Consider the following 14,807-nt stretch of genomic DNA (forward strand, 5'->3'; position numbering starts at 1 on the left):
CCCATCATTCCTGACACTAATCCACCCACTCACTTCATACACCACCTTCCAACCCTGACACCTACCCACTCTCGACAGGCTGGCTGATAGCTTGTCTGACAAAATGAGAAAATTTTTGAGCTGTCTCACTCGCCCACCTGCTTCCTTGCTCTTCCCCTCTTTACCATCCTCACACACCTGTTTCTGCCCTCAGGCCCATCCCTCCCATCCACCCTGACACCCTCTTATTCCCCATCCTTCTCATCTCCCATCCCTCTCATCCCCCATCCCTCTCAACCACTTCCTGGGTATCCTTTTACAGATGAAATAATGACAGACCGACTGAAACTGACTGACTATGAGTGCCTGATTAAGACTTCAAAGTCGAGCCTGGCCTCGGGCCGGGCTTGGGGAGAAGAAGAACTCCCAGAACCCCATCAAGCAGGTATCAAACAAGCAGGTACCATTGCCCTACTGAGAATGCCTGCCTGCTATACAATAATTACAGGGAAATTAGTGAAGGAGTAACATAAGAATCATGTAGAGATGTACGAGTGGCCAGGGATGGCAAATTGTGCCAACATTTACGTGTGAAATTACCTTTCTCTGTTAGAACTTTGGGAGTAAAGAGGATTAATGCCTTATGAAAGTGATCACAGTACTGCTGACTGGGGCAGCATGGGTAGCAACATGGCATTAATGGGCCATGTGCACATTTTGATAGATTATGTATAGTGGATTAAGACAAAAATGGAGACTTGGGAGGGTGTTCGGATGGATGAGTGTTTGTATAATGGGCATTCATATAATAGGGACGCCCTTATTTAGGGTTTTCAAGATAGTATTTTTTAAGCTACTATCTTGTCCCCTAACTCCCCTTGCCACTTCGGGGGGGGGGGTATAGGTTGTTTATGTAGCTTCAGGGCACCAATTCCCCCAGCCACAGGGCATGGCGAGAAGGCACCCCTAAGCATACCTAATACCCTATCAAAACACAAACTAAAATACACATAAATGGCAGATTTCATCACAACCCACAAGAGTTAAGATGATACTAATAACACACAATAATAACCTGAAAAACAAACATTAAATGGAAAATTCTTTTGTATTTGTTTTTTTTCTTATATGGGACACAGCACACACAAGTAAGGGGTGCACAGTATATCATTAAAAAAGAACTAATGCTGAAGGCCAAAACAGCAAGCTGCCTAAGCGGCAGGATTGATGACTTGACGTCGGCATACATGGAAAACTAGACATAGTGGAAGCTCCTAACAAGGCCCTGGAGCGGGAGGGATATCATGTATGCGCATGCGGGTCCTTCCGGCTGCCGCCTTACCCACTCGTGGGCTCCGGCCAGGTCATCCACCCCTCATGTGAGACACTTTTCTGCTCCCATAAATATATCTTGCAATACACCTAGGAGACTCACTGCAGGTCTATAGCACCCACTACAAGGTCATTTTCCACTGATTCAAGTACAAGTACAGTAACTATGACAGAAACAGTTACAGAAATATAAAGTTGGAAGAAGAGAAAGACAATGGAATTAGAAAAGACCATCAGGAACCTGAAAACAGAAGTTGGTAGAGTAACATTGTGACCAGTCATTGTGGCTGAAGTAGAGAAATTGAAGAAAATTGACCAATGCAGGAATGTGAGTGTCAGTGAGCAAAGGATTGCTTAGTGAAGTATGGTGAATAAATGTTTTTCTGGTGATTTACTTAAATTAGCACTCAAAAAGGAAGGCAACAAAACAATGGTAAAGAACTATAGATGCTCACAGTAATGCCACACATTATTAAGGTTTTTGAGGGAGTAATCAGGAGTCTAATCTCTAGTTTATTGGGAAATTAACTATAAAACACAGGTAAACACTGGTTTAGAGCAGGTCTTCTGTATTTTGCAGTTACTTGACCACTGGTAAAATCATGGGAGCATTAGAATAAAATAAAAATGCAGTCTTATCTATTAAGTTATTACCAGATAAGCCTGGATCATGGCTGGGCATGGCGAGTAGAACAATTTGAAACCAACTAAAGTAAACTACAAGTAAATTCCTTCTTTTGTTTTATAAGTTTTTAGTGTTAATGGCCACCCAAGGAACATATATATGTATTTTAAAATTTTTCTTGATCATATTTAGTGTAATAATCTCTAAATCCAGGTAGAGAAACTAAGAGAAAAAATAGCTGCCCAGAGAGAGAAGCGGCGCATCAAGGAAAAGTTACAGAAGGTGAAGACTCTGGGCGAATCTGACAGTGATGATGAATGTGCCTTGGCTTGGGTGAAGAAGTCACGCCAGTTAACAAAGGAAAGAGAATTGGCAGAAAAAAAGGTGAGCATCACCATATTTTCTCTATACTATTTCATACATTTTTGTTATTAGCAGCTTTCAGCTGTATAGCTGAAACTGTTATATATGTTTGTGAGCGTGTGCTTCCGAGGCCATGATGTACATGTAAGTGCAAGCACATGGACAAAAATACATTTCTTACCTGTCACCATGTATTGCTGTGATGTAATATATACTAGCAAGAACATGGGCATATATAATTTAAGGATCATTTATGTTGCAGAGCAAGATGTTGGAGGAGTTGGATGCTCAGTTTGGCATCGCAGATTTAGTAGAGCAAGACATGACTGAGCAGAAAGTCAAGAAATACAGCTACAATGATTTATCAGGTCTTCAGGTGCAGCATGATTTTTCAAGGTCAGTAAGCTGGATGTGCTTACAATGAATCTTCATTGATATGAGGGATTCTATTCATAGGGTTGCCACATGTATTTAATTTATATACATTTCTCAGCTGTGGCCCTTTGGATGTTCCCATAAGCAACTGTTATATGGTCCACCCAGGACTCATAACACCTGCCAGTCTAAAGACTTGAAACCAAAGTTCTACTGAACTTACTGGATCCTGCAGCCTCTCCGAGGCACAAACCTGGGTTTTACACAACTCCCCCATGCACTTCAGCTATGTCATAGGCCGTTCTCCCTCTTAGCCCTTACTTCATTTCACACAAAAATCACAATAGCATGATGCATCAAATGAACAAATCCACAAGGGCCGTGACGAGGATTCGAACCTATTGACATAGCTCGAGTGCATGGGGCAGTTGTGTAAAACCCTGGTTTGTGCCTCGGAGAGGCTGCAGGATCCAGTAAGTTCAGTAGAACTTCGGTTTCAACTCTTTTTGACCATGTCGTAGCTCAGTCGATTAAGGCAGCGTCTGGGATGCTCCCGGACGTAGATTCGAATCCTCATCACGGCCCTTGTGGATTTGTTCATTTGATGCATCACGCTATTGTGATTTCTGTGTGTAATGAAGTAAGGGCGAAGAGGGAGAATGGCCTATTGACATAGGTCGAGTGCATGGGGGAGTTGTGTAAAACCTTGGTTTGTGCCTTGGAGAGGCTGCAGGATCCAGTAAGTTCAGCAGAACTTCGGGTTCAACTCTTTTTAACCCTGTCATAGCTCAGTCGATTAAGGCAGTGTCTGGGATGCTCCCGGACACAGGCTAATCGACTGAGCTACGACATGGTCAAAAGACCATGTCATAGCTCAGTCGATTAAGGCAGCGTCTGGGATGCTCCCGGACGTAGGTTCGAATCCTCGTCACGGCCCTTGTGGATTTGTTCTTTATCAAGTGCTATCATGCATCCTATGGGAAGTTGTTTCCTTAACCCTTGTCTTGCTCTGGGCCTTAACCCTTGTGCTGCTTTGGGCCTTAACCCTTGTGCTGCTCTGGGCCTTAACCCTTGTGTTGCTAAGGTCTATTTGGCCATTGTCACCCACAGGTGCATAACAAAAAAAAAAATCTAAACCTGTTAATTTGTGTTCCCTGATCACGGAAAAAATGACAAAAAAATCGTAAGTGGCATATTTTGATTGCTATAGGGCGAGGAAGTCTGGCAAAAAAGAGGCGCTGACTCAGCGTGCGTCCGAGGCGGTCTGTTCCACCCAAGCTGTCAGGCGGGAGTTGCCACAAAGATATTATTACCTAATTATTTCAATGTCTCTGATTTTTTCTTAGATTTTTGCAGTACATGTACAGTAATATTATTCAATAGTGTGTAGTGTGATATATAATAAAATGTGTGAACCATCGCTACACTCAAAATTATGGTGTGCATATTAGTGATCCAATTATTATGTTCATAAAAGAATATACAAATAGTTTTGCTGTTTTTACACTATATACACACACACACGTTATATATAAGTATCTGCATGTTTTGTTCACCAAAATGAACTACTAATTTGGTATGGTGTGTCAAAAAGTAACAAGGAGTGGCTGCCACACCAGCCAGCCACTCTGCCGCCACTCCCTCCCTCAACAGCACCTCACTCGCCAACATTCTCCTTCCACCATACTATTTTCGCTTTTATTCACTATATACAGACGTTATATACATATTTTGTTCACCATAATTGTACAACTAAGCTGTATGGTGAGTTCAGGCAATAAGAGAGGTGGCCCCACACACAGCTGACAGCTGCCTCTCCCTCGCTGGTTCAAAGCCAGATGCACTAACATTTCTCCACCAACATTACTGTTTATGGTGTTATTATCTACATACACAAATTATATATAAGTATCTACATGTTTTATTCACCATAACTGTACAACTAAGCTAGTATGGTGCCCAAAGAGCATAGTGGCCACCAGTACACAGCATGACATGTCATGCAGACGACGCCACCTTCTTCACCAAAATGGCTGCTCCAAACATACTCCTATTGCTGTTATTACACTCTATACACACGTTATATATAAGTATCTACATTTGTGTTCACCATAGCAAACCACTAAGCTGGTATGGTGAGTCGACAATAAAAGATGGCCACACAGAAGACGACACCACCTCCCTCCCTCAGCATTACTTCTCCCACCATAGAGCACGGCGCTAATTATCACCACAATTCTGCTATTATCAGAATTCTGATATAATCAGAATTCTGCTATTATCTGAATCCAGAATCATTTTTATCACAGTCAGGGGGTCTTCTCTAATATTATCATTGCCAAATAATAGCAGGTTCATATATATTGTTACATATTTAGGCGTTACATATTTAGACGATGCTGTGTTCACAAGCTAAATAGCAGTGCTGTTAGCTCATGCTGTGTGTGCCAGCCTTGGTTGTTTGCTCATTACTGAGGCTCACACACCCATGAATGTTACCCCACGATTTTTTTCCAAGATGGCGTCTGTTTACTATTCGTTGTGGCTGTACTATTGCTGCCCTTATCCCTCGCGGGGCATTTAAAATTGTGCGCTGGACCCTCAGTCGTATTATGTACGATGTGCACCATTCTGTGACAGTTACTCCCATCATATATATATATATATATATGTATTGTGCCATTTAAGGGTTAAATCAGAAACAGTAGGGCTTAGGTACCAAACATGATAGGACACCACTTGCCATATCTTACCTTCTCTCTCACTACAATCCTTTGTTTGGTGTTTGTCAGATGCTGTATGAGCTCGATTATCCAGATTCCACTAAACCGGATATTTGGGTCATCTAGACAAAATCACACCCAGTTAAATTTATGTCCATATCCGGATATGGATATGACTGAATGTTTGTCCTGATACAGATAGACAGGCAAAGAGTTTACCGTATAAGCTGTATACGAGTCAACATTTGAAATCTTAAAAACTCTCCAAAACCTGGGGTTGACTTGCCACCGAATATATAGTGCGAACCTTTACCACTGAAAGATAAACCAGTGAAATGCCCGGCCTAACACTCCTTGTACACCACTTGCCATAACTCTTGCAGCCCACCACAATTATTGAGATAATTTCACTTGTGAAATTAGTGAAATTTCTCAGTAAACTGATAGAGGGAGTGAAGCATTTAAAGACTGAGGCAGACAGGCAGACAGGCAGGCAGGCAGGCAGGCAGGCAGGCAGGCAGGCAGGCAGGCAGGCAGGCAGGCAGGCAGGGAGGGAGGCAGGCAGGCAGGCAGGGAGGGAGGAAGGGAGGGGGAGAGAGAGAGAGGGAAGGAAGGAGGGAGGGAGGGAGTCAGGCAGGGAAAGAGAGAGGGAGGAGGCAGGCAGGCAGGAAGGCAGGCAGGGAGGGAGGGAGGGAAGGAGGGATCCAGGGTTAGGGATTTTGGGAAGGTGGGCAGGCAAGCAGGGAGGCTGGAGTGGAGTGTGGGTGTCTGGAGTGGGTGTGGGTATCAGGAGTTTGTGTGGGGAGTCTCTGGATGTGGTTGTGGGTGTGTTGGGTCTTTGAATGTTGTATGGGTTTTCAGCATGTGGGTATCTACATTTATTAATGTAGACATGTAGAGAGTGCTTCCACTGGGAGAGTGGTGCATGTCAGTCTTTGTGTACCAGAGGAATGGACACTATGTTAACCCTAGCAAGAGGGTGGGTGGCGGTCGGGAAGGGTTTGTTTCTGGTATAGTGGAAGGGTCGGAGGAGGGGCAGGAGTTGTTTAATTATTATTTTTTTTGCTTTTGCCATGGAGGGCTAGTTAAAAATTTTAAATAATACAGCATAATGTTTGAACAGTATTTGGTTGGATATTTATTAATTTAAATATTTATAAGAAGAAAAAATAGATTTTAACAAAATTTCAGGTGCATATTATGTTATATCATCGTATAGCAAGTGTTAACACTCATGGGTGAGTTGGGAAAGGCTTGAGGGTTGAACAGGAAGGAGACATGTGATCATCTGTCTGTCCAGTGTTGTATTGTCTGGTAGTCAATGATACAGACTTTGTGCAGTATGTGCATCATGACAGCCTGTCTTCCGGAAAAAGCTAGGAGGGGGAAGATGGGGTCATGGCATGGGGAGTGAGGAAAAGGATTGAGTGATGGCGAGGGTTGGGTGGGTGATGGATGGAGGGAGGGCAGTGGTTGGGTGGGAGTGCATGGAGGTAGGGAGAGTTGGGAGGGGGAGAATGGGAGCATGACATGGGTAGGGAGGAGAAAGATTGGGTGATGACAAGGATTGGGATGGTGGTGGGTTGAGGCAGGGCAAAGGTAAGGTGGGGGTGCACGGAGGTATGGGGTAGGGAGAGTTTGTTACTGGATGTTGGGCTTATCCGGATGTTGGGCTTAACTGGATGTTGGGTTTAACTGGATTGGGATCCTTCTCATATAGTCCGGGTACTCGAGCTCATACAGTACTTTGTACTCTAATGCAGTCCAGTATCTTTCCAGTGTACTATTCCAACTTTATTATCAACCTTTTATTGGGGGACAGTGTTCACATTTTGGCAATCTAGGAAGATGCAATCTTCCCTGACATTTCAGATAAGGGCTGATAATGTAATGCCTTATAGTGTAATATATTGCTAACGTATTCTGTCTTTGAAAACCTTATATTTTCAGATTTGATACTGGTGGTACAACTATCTTAACCTTGAAGGATAGTAAAGTGTTGGATGGAGAAGAGGATACACTTATAAATGTCAACATAATGGATGATGAGAGAGCAGAGAGGGTAAGTTACTAGTTATTTATTTTGTTTAAAGATAGGATTTTAGACTTGATTACTCAATACTGTACTTGAGTTTCACCTTGAAAAGAATATAGATAATCTAGGGTTAGTTACCTTGTTTGGATGGTAATCCTGACTTACTTTTCATAAAGTTTTTTCTGATGCCAGGCAGAATTATAGGGTGTTACAATACTTGTTCATAGTGATCGAATCTGATAAATAGGTTTGCAATGTACAGTAATATGTACAGTTATTACATGTATAGTGTGACCTTGCTTGAATGAACTATGGAAGAAGCCGATTTGTTGCACGAGAGATTTCATTCAACCCCATCAAACCTATGGCAAAACCCCCAGTTTAAAAAAAAATAAAGAGGGCCCACTTCCACTGCATACTTGCATATGCAGGTTTGTCACAGAGTAGTGTAGTGAAATATGAAGCATATTTTAGTAAGTATAAACCCATCATAACCTGCCAATCTCCAGCACTAAACTAAAAAGAAATCATAGAAAATTAATTTATAACACAGTCTTCATTTTGACTGTTTCATATAACAGAGCAGTCAAACTTAATCAAACTTAAAACTATATAACAATTATTCATGGGCGTGCACACATTACATTATGACCAATATTTGCACTCATAAAATTTGTCAGTCTTAACATAAAAATTCATAAAATATTTATTTATATTATGTATTTTTCATTTTAGTAATCACATATGATATACTGGTATCAATAACTGGCGAAAAATTTACTGTCAAAATTTTATATGTACAATTATTATGGGACCCAAAACTTTTAGATGACTAAAAAAAACTTTCTCAGCAAGTGAAAATGAGGGAAGAAAGGAGAAAGTAGTGTGTGGGAGGGAGAGGGAGGTAGAGACTAGTGTGTACTTTTTTTTGTGTATGTTATCAATATTTGGACTTAGCGACTTAGTTCACCCACTACAGTCTATACAACACGCTTTAATTTGCAGTAAGACAGTTACACTGTTACTAATAATGCTAACATATTGTTAATTTTTTTTTTTTTTTCAGAATTTGAAACGAAGAAAATTAAAGTTAGACGAGTTAGAATATGAAGCGCCAGAAGTTGATGAGTATGGAAACATTGTTCAGAGAACGCTTCTTACAAAGTATGATGAAGAAATTGAAGGAGAGAAGAAGCAAAGTTTTCGCTTGGGTGTAGGTGGAGGAGCATCAGCTTATGATGATGTGCCAGAAGCTGTAAGAAGGATTGCAAAGTTACGAAAATTGCAGAATTTGGAGACTCCACAGGTCCAGTTAGCTTCAGAGTACTTTACTGAAACTGAAATGGTTAGCTTTCGAAAAGTGAAAAAGACTAAGAAAAAAAAGAAAAAGAAATTAAGAGCTGATGATTTGGAACCTATTGAAGAAGAGTCTTTAGTTTACCTGGGGTCAAGTACTGCTAGACAAGCCCGGTTAGAAGCCCTAGAAGTCAATAATGACAAGGAACGGTTACCTGCTGATGGACTGGGTACTCCCAGTGCAGGTCGCACACATTGTCTTAGAGATTTGCTGGAAGAAGAAGATGAAAAAGTAAAAATGGAAGATGATGATGATGATGTTGATGCTGTTGAGAGTGAACAAGATGATATTGAACTCCAAGAAGCATTAGCAAGGTCAAGGAGGGCCAAGATTGCCCAGTCTGCACAACCTAGCAGTGAGAAAATTCTAGACTTGTTAAAGGAAAAACCTATAAAAAAGGAAGAAACAGAAGAGGTCATGGAAGAAGATGGAGCCGGACTTGTCATGACGCTCAACACCACTGATGAATTTTGCCGCACTTTAGGGGATCTTCCTACTTATGGTCTTTCTGGTAATCGAGCAGATGATGAGCAAACAATGTTGCAGCTACAGCAACCTAAGGTATACTTATACACCTCAAGTTGTAGCTTCTCTATCTTCTATTATATTTCAATTATTGTAGAGTTAAATACAGTCTTCTTCAGTTCTCACAATTAATGTCAGTTATTTCATTCCTAAAGATCATAATGAGAAAACAATATAACCTAACATTATTGTATTGAAACTTGTCTTCACTCGAATCTGTAGTGTCTTTATTGTTAGCAGTCAAGTTTGGGAAAGCTGTTTTATAACTGCAGCTGTGTGTTTTTGAAGATGAAACTATAGCTCCTGGGTTGTGTCTTCTAATCATCAGTTGCCTGGTGAAATAATTGCTAACACTTTTGCTTTTATCATACTTTCTTTTAAAACATGATTATAGTTAACTTTTACCTCTTGTAATTAATTTATCTTGCTCACAACTTGTTTTCATCTCTGATAAATTGAAGTTTCCAATTTCCCATTTGTGTCGTGTTTCTTTTCCAACTTTGTTTCCCACGGGAAACGACATATCATGACTTCAGGTAAGAAGTAACCTTGGGTTGCTTCATCTTTGACAAACTATCAAGAACACACTTGAGCAATAATCCGGCCCAGAGTGTGAAACCTTGTGCCTCTTTGCAATTACTGTTCTTCAACTTTTTGAGGAAAAGTCTATCACTAGACACAACGAACAATGCTTTTCAACTGCTGTGGAAATTGTTGTTCTCAATCAACCTTGAGGAGATTCTTGGTAAGACTGTTGGTTTGTCGTCATAAATATGATGATGAAAATAAATAGGATAAGATCATTAGAAGTGATTAACACTTTAGAATTCCAAATATTATTCAAGATTCAAGAAAAGTTTGAAAGTCTTAATAACATTTATTTATTTAATAACTATCCACATACATTAGAACGAAAAGTTGGATTGATATTTATTTACATATGTGTAAAGGCAATGCAAGATGTAGCTCACATATTTTTAACATGGTATGGTAACTAACATGATGTGTTTGTTAACTTAGTACAGTACTGTGTTAGCATACTGTGCTTGTTAACATGGTATGTTTATTAACATGGCATGTTTGTTACATGGTGTTTGTTAACATGGTGTATTTAATGTGGGGAGTCTGTTTATATAGTGTGTTTGTTAACATTGTGTGTGTTTGCTAGCATAGTGTGTTTGCTAGCATGGTGTGTGTTAATATGGTGTGTTTGTTAACATGGTGTGTTTGCTAGCATGGTGTGTTTGTTAACATGGGTGTTTAACATAGTTTGTTTATACAATTTGTTTTAACAGAGTTTGTTAGCACAATGTGTGTGTTTACATTGCACTCGCCTAGCTGTCCTTGCAGGGTGTGAGCTTCGGCTCTTTAATCCCCCCCTCTCAACTGTCAGTCAACTGGTTTACCTGTTTGTACACCTGTACCTGATGTATTGAATGATTGAGTATCATCATATACACCTGTATATGATGATTGAACCTGGTGTACAGGTTCCTGAGCCTATTGGGCTCTATCATATCTACATTTGAAACTGTGTATGGAGTCTGCCTCCACCACATCACTGCCTATGATTGATATGTTTGTTATCATGATGTATGTTATCGTGATGTATTTGTTAACGTGTGTTAATGTGTGTGTTTAATATTTGTGTTTGTTAAGTGGTGTACTGACATGCACACTTGCCAAAATAGGGCTGAGTGAATTATTATCCATTATTAATATTATTGTACTAGTATTAAAATACTATTGGGAAAATTTGTGATGTTGGTATACAAGTCAGTAAATTGCAATGTTTTTGTATTGAAGTAAAATGTGTGCCCTGTAACAGGAGAAGGAAGCTCAGGAGCCTCGTGGAGCATGGGAGGAAGTGGGGATTGACGACACGCGAGTGGAGATCAGTGATAGCATGACCGTTCCCATCCTAGAGGAGGAACCCGATGCCAGTAAGGGAGTTGCTAATGCCCTCAAACTGGCCCTTAAGAAGGGCTACTTAGAGAAAACAAACGTAACTAAATCTGCTAATGCTGCCTTGCAGCATCTGAGAGCCGTGCATTACAGGTAAGAAATGTTTTATAATATATCATTAGACCTGTCAGTCTTCAGTATTTATCCGCTGAGCTGGAACCAGGATTTATGGCTGCTCTTTGAGGGGGTGTGGTGGCTCCTTGACCTTCTTTATTCTTTGAGCCTTTACTCAGTATGCATGGGATTGCTGATTCCCAAGCTTCCCATCCTTTATAATCAGATTCTGGTTTTATCCTGGTAGATCAATCTGGGGCTTAGATGCCTGGTGAAATTCCTAGGAAGTCACTGAGGAGCTCCCAGAAATTTCATTGTAATTACCTAAGTGTAGTTACAGGATGAGAACTATGTTCGTGGTGTCCCATCTTCCCAGTACTGTACTCTTTGTCATGTAATGCTTTGAAACTTGACAGTTTTGGGCTCCTCCACCACCTTACTTAGCTTGTTCCAACCGTCTACCACCCAGAAAATGGCAATTCATTACATTCAATGCTGGTTTTTTTATGCTAAAACTCAAAGCAAAAAATTCTGAATGTTTTGCTACTAAAATCAATGTTCTAACTATATAAATTGCTTTACAAACATAAAATGAGAGAATTTAGTATTGTAAATTAACCACCATGCAGCGCCGAGTTTATTGGGAAATTCCCCAGGTGCGCATGAAATAAAGTGTTCCAAAAAATTTATTTTTTCTTCGTAAAATGATAAATTCCCTTTCCTGAACATGTCTATGCAAAAATATATACCAAATTCCACTTTGGCTGTGGGGACGTGGACAAGGTGCGCTGTGATGTCATCAGGACCTGGTCGCCCGTATTCACCTAGTTGTGTTTGCGGGGGTTGAGCTTTGCTCTTTCGGCCCACCTCTCAACTGTTTACTACCTACTTTTTTTTTCACAATACACATCCCAGGAAGCAGCCCGTGACAGCTGACTAACTCCTAGGTACCTATTTACTGCTAGGTAACAGGGGCATTTAGGGTGAAAGAAACTTGCCCATTTGTTTCTGCCTTGTGCGGGAATCGAACCCGCGCCACAGAATTACGAGTCCTGCGTGCTATCCACCAGGCTATGAGGCCTCTTCATGCCCGTGCATGAATCGCCCAGACACGGTCGCGCGGGCCATTCAAGCACCGGGTGTTGCCACAAAGATATTTTAAATTATTTGTTTTATGTAAACCAATGCTTTTTTTTTTTTTTATCGTATATGATGCATATGTGTGTCCTTTACAATATGTATACAGTAAAACATTCATAATGTTCCATGGAACTGTGATACATGTGCCAGTAATGTGTCCACAATAAATGTTTATTGTTGCAGTATTACCTGTTAAAAATTCACTAAAATTACAATATGTACAGTTTCACACACTATTTACACAGTAACACACTGTATTACACACTCAGTACTTCGGAAGTGAGTAATAATCAACGAAGTAGTCTATGGTACACAGCGCGACTTTGCTCTCAGTGCACCAAGTAGAAAATAAAAAATTTCGCTTCCTGGTTCTTCATTCTGTGTGCTTGCAAATAACGCACTCACGTACACCCTTGGCTTTAGTACTTGTAGGTTGTATGTAGCCAAGCTTGTAAAGCATAAGGTAGTATTGAAAAGGTTATAGGAAAAGATCAATATGTAAGGTAGTCTTGAAAAGGTCGCTTTGTATGGTCTCACACAGGAAGAGATTCAGCTTGCCTCACGAGTGTCCATCAGTCAGAAAAAGATTCAGCTTGCCTCACGAGTGTCCGTCAGTCAGAAAAAGATTCAGCTAACCTCAAAGAGTGTCTGTCAGTTAGGAAGAGATTCAGATATTCTTGAAAATATTTATGGAAAACACCACCATGGAAGCCGCTAACACTGTTCATCTATGCTACTTGTATCAGATGCATCATCACTGAATGCAGAAAACGATTCATCTATGTATCATTTAAATAAATTAGAGATAGCATAGGATTGCAAGGGTGACGCTCAACAACTGGATAGCTCGCTGTGTCGCCCTCATAGGTGCTGCATCACTTGCATCCGACCTTTGCGTTAGGTCCTTATTGCGCCTAGCTTCACCAATATTATGACCCTTATGTTCTTCAAACAATAAGGTTTGAATTTCACCGACAGAGCGTTATCTTTCAACACCTCATCGAACAGGTGTTTGGGAGCCAGAGGCGCGTGCGCCACCCATGGTTGGTCATTCAGTACTAACCCAGCTAGCAGCCCTAAGGCATTCTGGGAATTTTTTCCAAGATGGCTGCCTCTCACTGGAGGTCCTAAGAGTCCATTTCGTACACAACCAACCTCGTACACATTTAGAATTGGTACCGAAAAATCAAAAAGTTTTCTCGGTTGGCGCAGTTTCCCGCCGACCGAGAATACTCGGTTGGCGCAGTTAAGTGGCTAATGCTGTAATTTTAACAATTTAACAGTTTTTTATCAAACTTTTTCTATAATTTTCTTTAGCTATAGTAAAATTTAGATTTAAATATTATTTTAAATTTGACTCCAGAATTGTAAGTAATTTATGGATTCTTTTCTTTCCACAGCATAGAGGATAAAGCAGTGGATGATGAGCGTGGTCGAGGCCGTGGAGAACGGTACATGGGGCCAGTCACAGACTTTAAAGACAAGGACAACTACAAACCTGACGTCAAGCTGGAATATGTAGATGATGAAGGTCGCAAGCTAAATGCAAAGGAAGCATTCAGGTAGGTCTTAAAAATGCTATGTATTTGCTTCATTGCTTTAAAGTGGGTTTTAGTACTAGTTATACAATATTTTTAGTAAACATAAATAAGTGGGGTTTTGCTATATACCTAATCAGTCATTTTACTCCAATGGAATGGCTGATGAACAGTAAAAACTCACATTCAGATGTGCTCTGATTCTCAAAGCATATTCCTTTCACAGATTGCTACCCAGTGGATTCAGCCATATTTACACACTTGAGAGTGAAATGGGTAGCTTTGTTAAATAATAAACTCTGCATCTTAATTTTTTTTTCCTATTGGTCTTCTTTGTATCATCAGAGATGGGAAATTTCCTTAGTCTTTCTTAAGCCATGCAGTACTAAGTTGACTAATGGTCTTTTAATGGAAAAGCAAACTACCTCTTATTTCCCAAATTGTCTAGTTTTGGTCAGTTACACACCTGGATTTTCAAGACTGTAAACTTTATTTTTAATCAATCCCTTCCTTCAATCAATTGTTATTATGTTGACCAAACCACACACTAGAAAGTGAAGGGACAACGATGTCATACAATCGACTTGAGAATGGTCCAGGACGAACTAAAACGTCATTGTCCCTTCACTTTCTAGTGTGTGGTTTGGTCAACATATATCAGCCATGTTATTGTGACTTCGTCTGCAATTGTTATTAGATACTGCTGGGAATCCAGTCCGTTCTCGCGAGTGTTTCCAATATCAGAAAACTGTTGTTCTAAAGTGCATTACCCTAACCAACCAGAGGACCCATGAAC

At 40.4% G+C, this 14,807-nt stretch overlaps 1 protein-coding gene across 1 annotated transcript in view; it reads left to right on the forward strand.

Moving 5' to 3' along the window:
- The window catches only part of LOC123758778 (U4/U6.U5 tri-snRNP-associated protein 1), a 33,823-nt gene that overhangs the window by 7,433 nt on the left and 11,583 nt on the right, over positions 1 to 14,807 (forward strand). The window contains exons 5-10 of the mRNA XM_045743458.2: positions 2,150 to 2,320; positions 2,562 to 2,695; positions 7,348 to 7,459; positions 8,499 to 9,350; positions 11,143 to 11,372; positions 13,874 to 14,035. Of these exons, the coding sequence (XP_045599414.1) occupies positions 2,150 to 2,320; positions 2,562 to 2,695; positions 7,348 to 7,459; positions 8,499 to 9,350; positions 11,143 to 11,372; positions 13,874 to 14,035 (1,661 nt within the window). The remainder of the gene's footprint in view (positions 1 to 2,149; positions 2,321 to 2,561; positions 2,696 to 7,347; positions 7,460 to 8,498; positions 9,351 to 11,142; positions 11,373 to 13,873; positions 14,036 to 14,807) is intronic.

This window comes from Procambarus clarkii, chromosome 31, assembly GCF_040958095.1.
Source record: "Procambarus clarkii isolate CNS0578487 chromosome 31, FALCON_Pclarkii_2.0, whole genome shotgun sequence".
Lineage (NCBI taxonomy): Eukaryota > Metazoa > Arthropoda > Malacostraca > Decapoda > Cambaridae > Procambarus > Procambarus clarkii.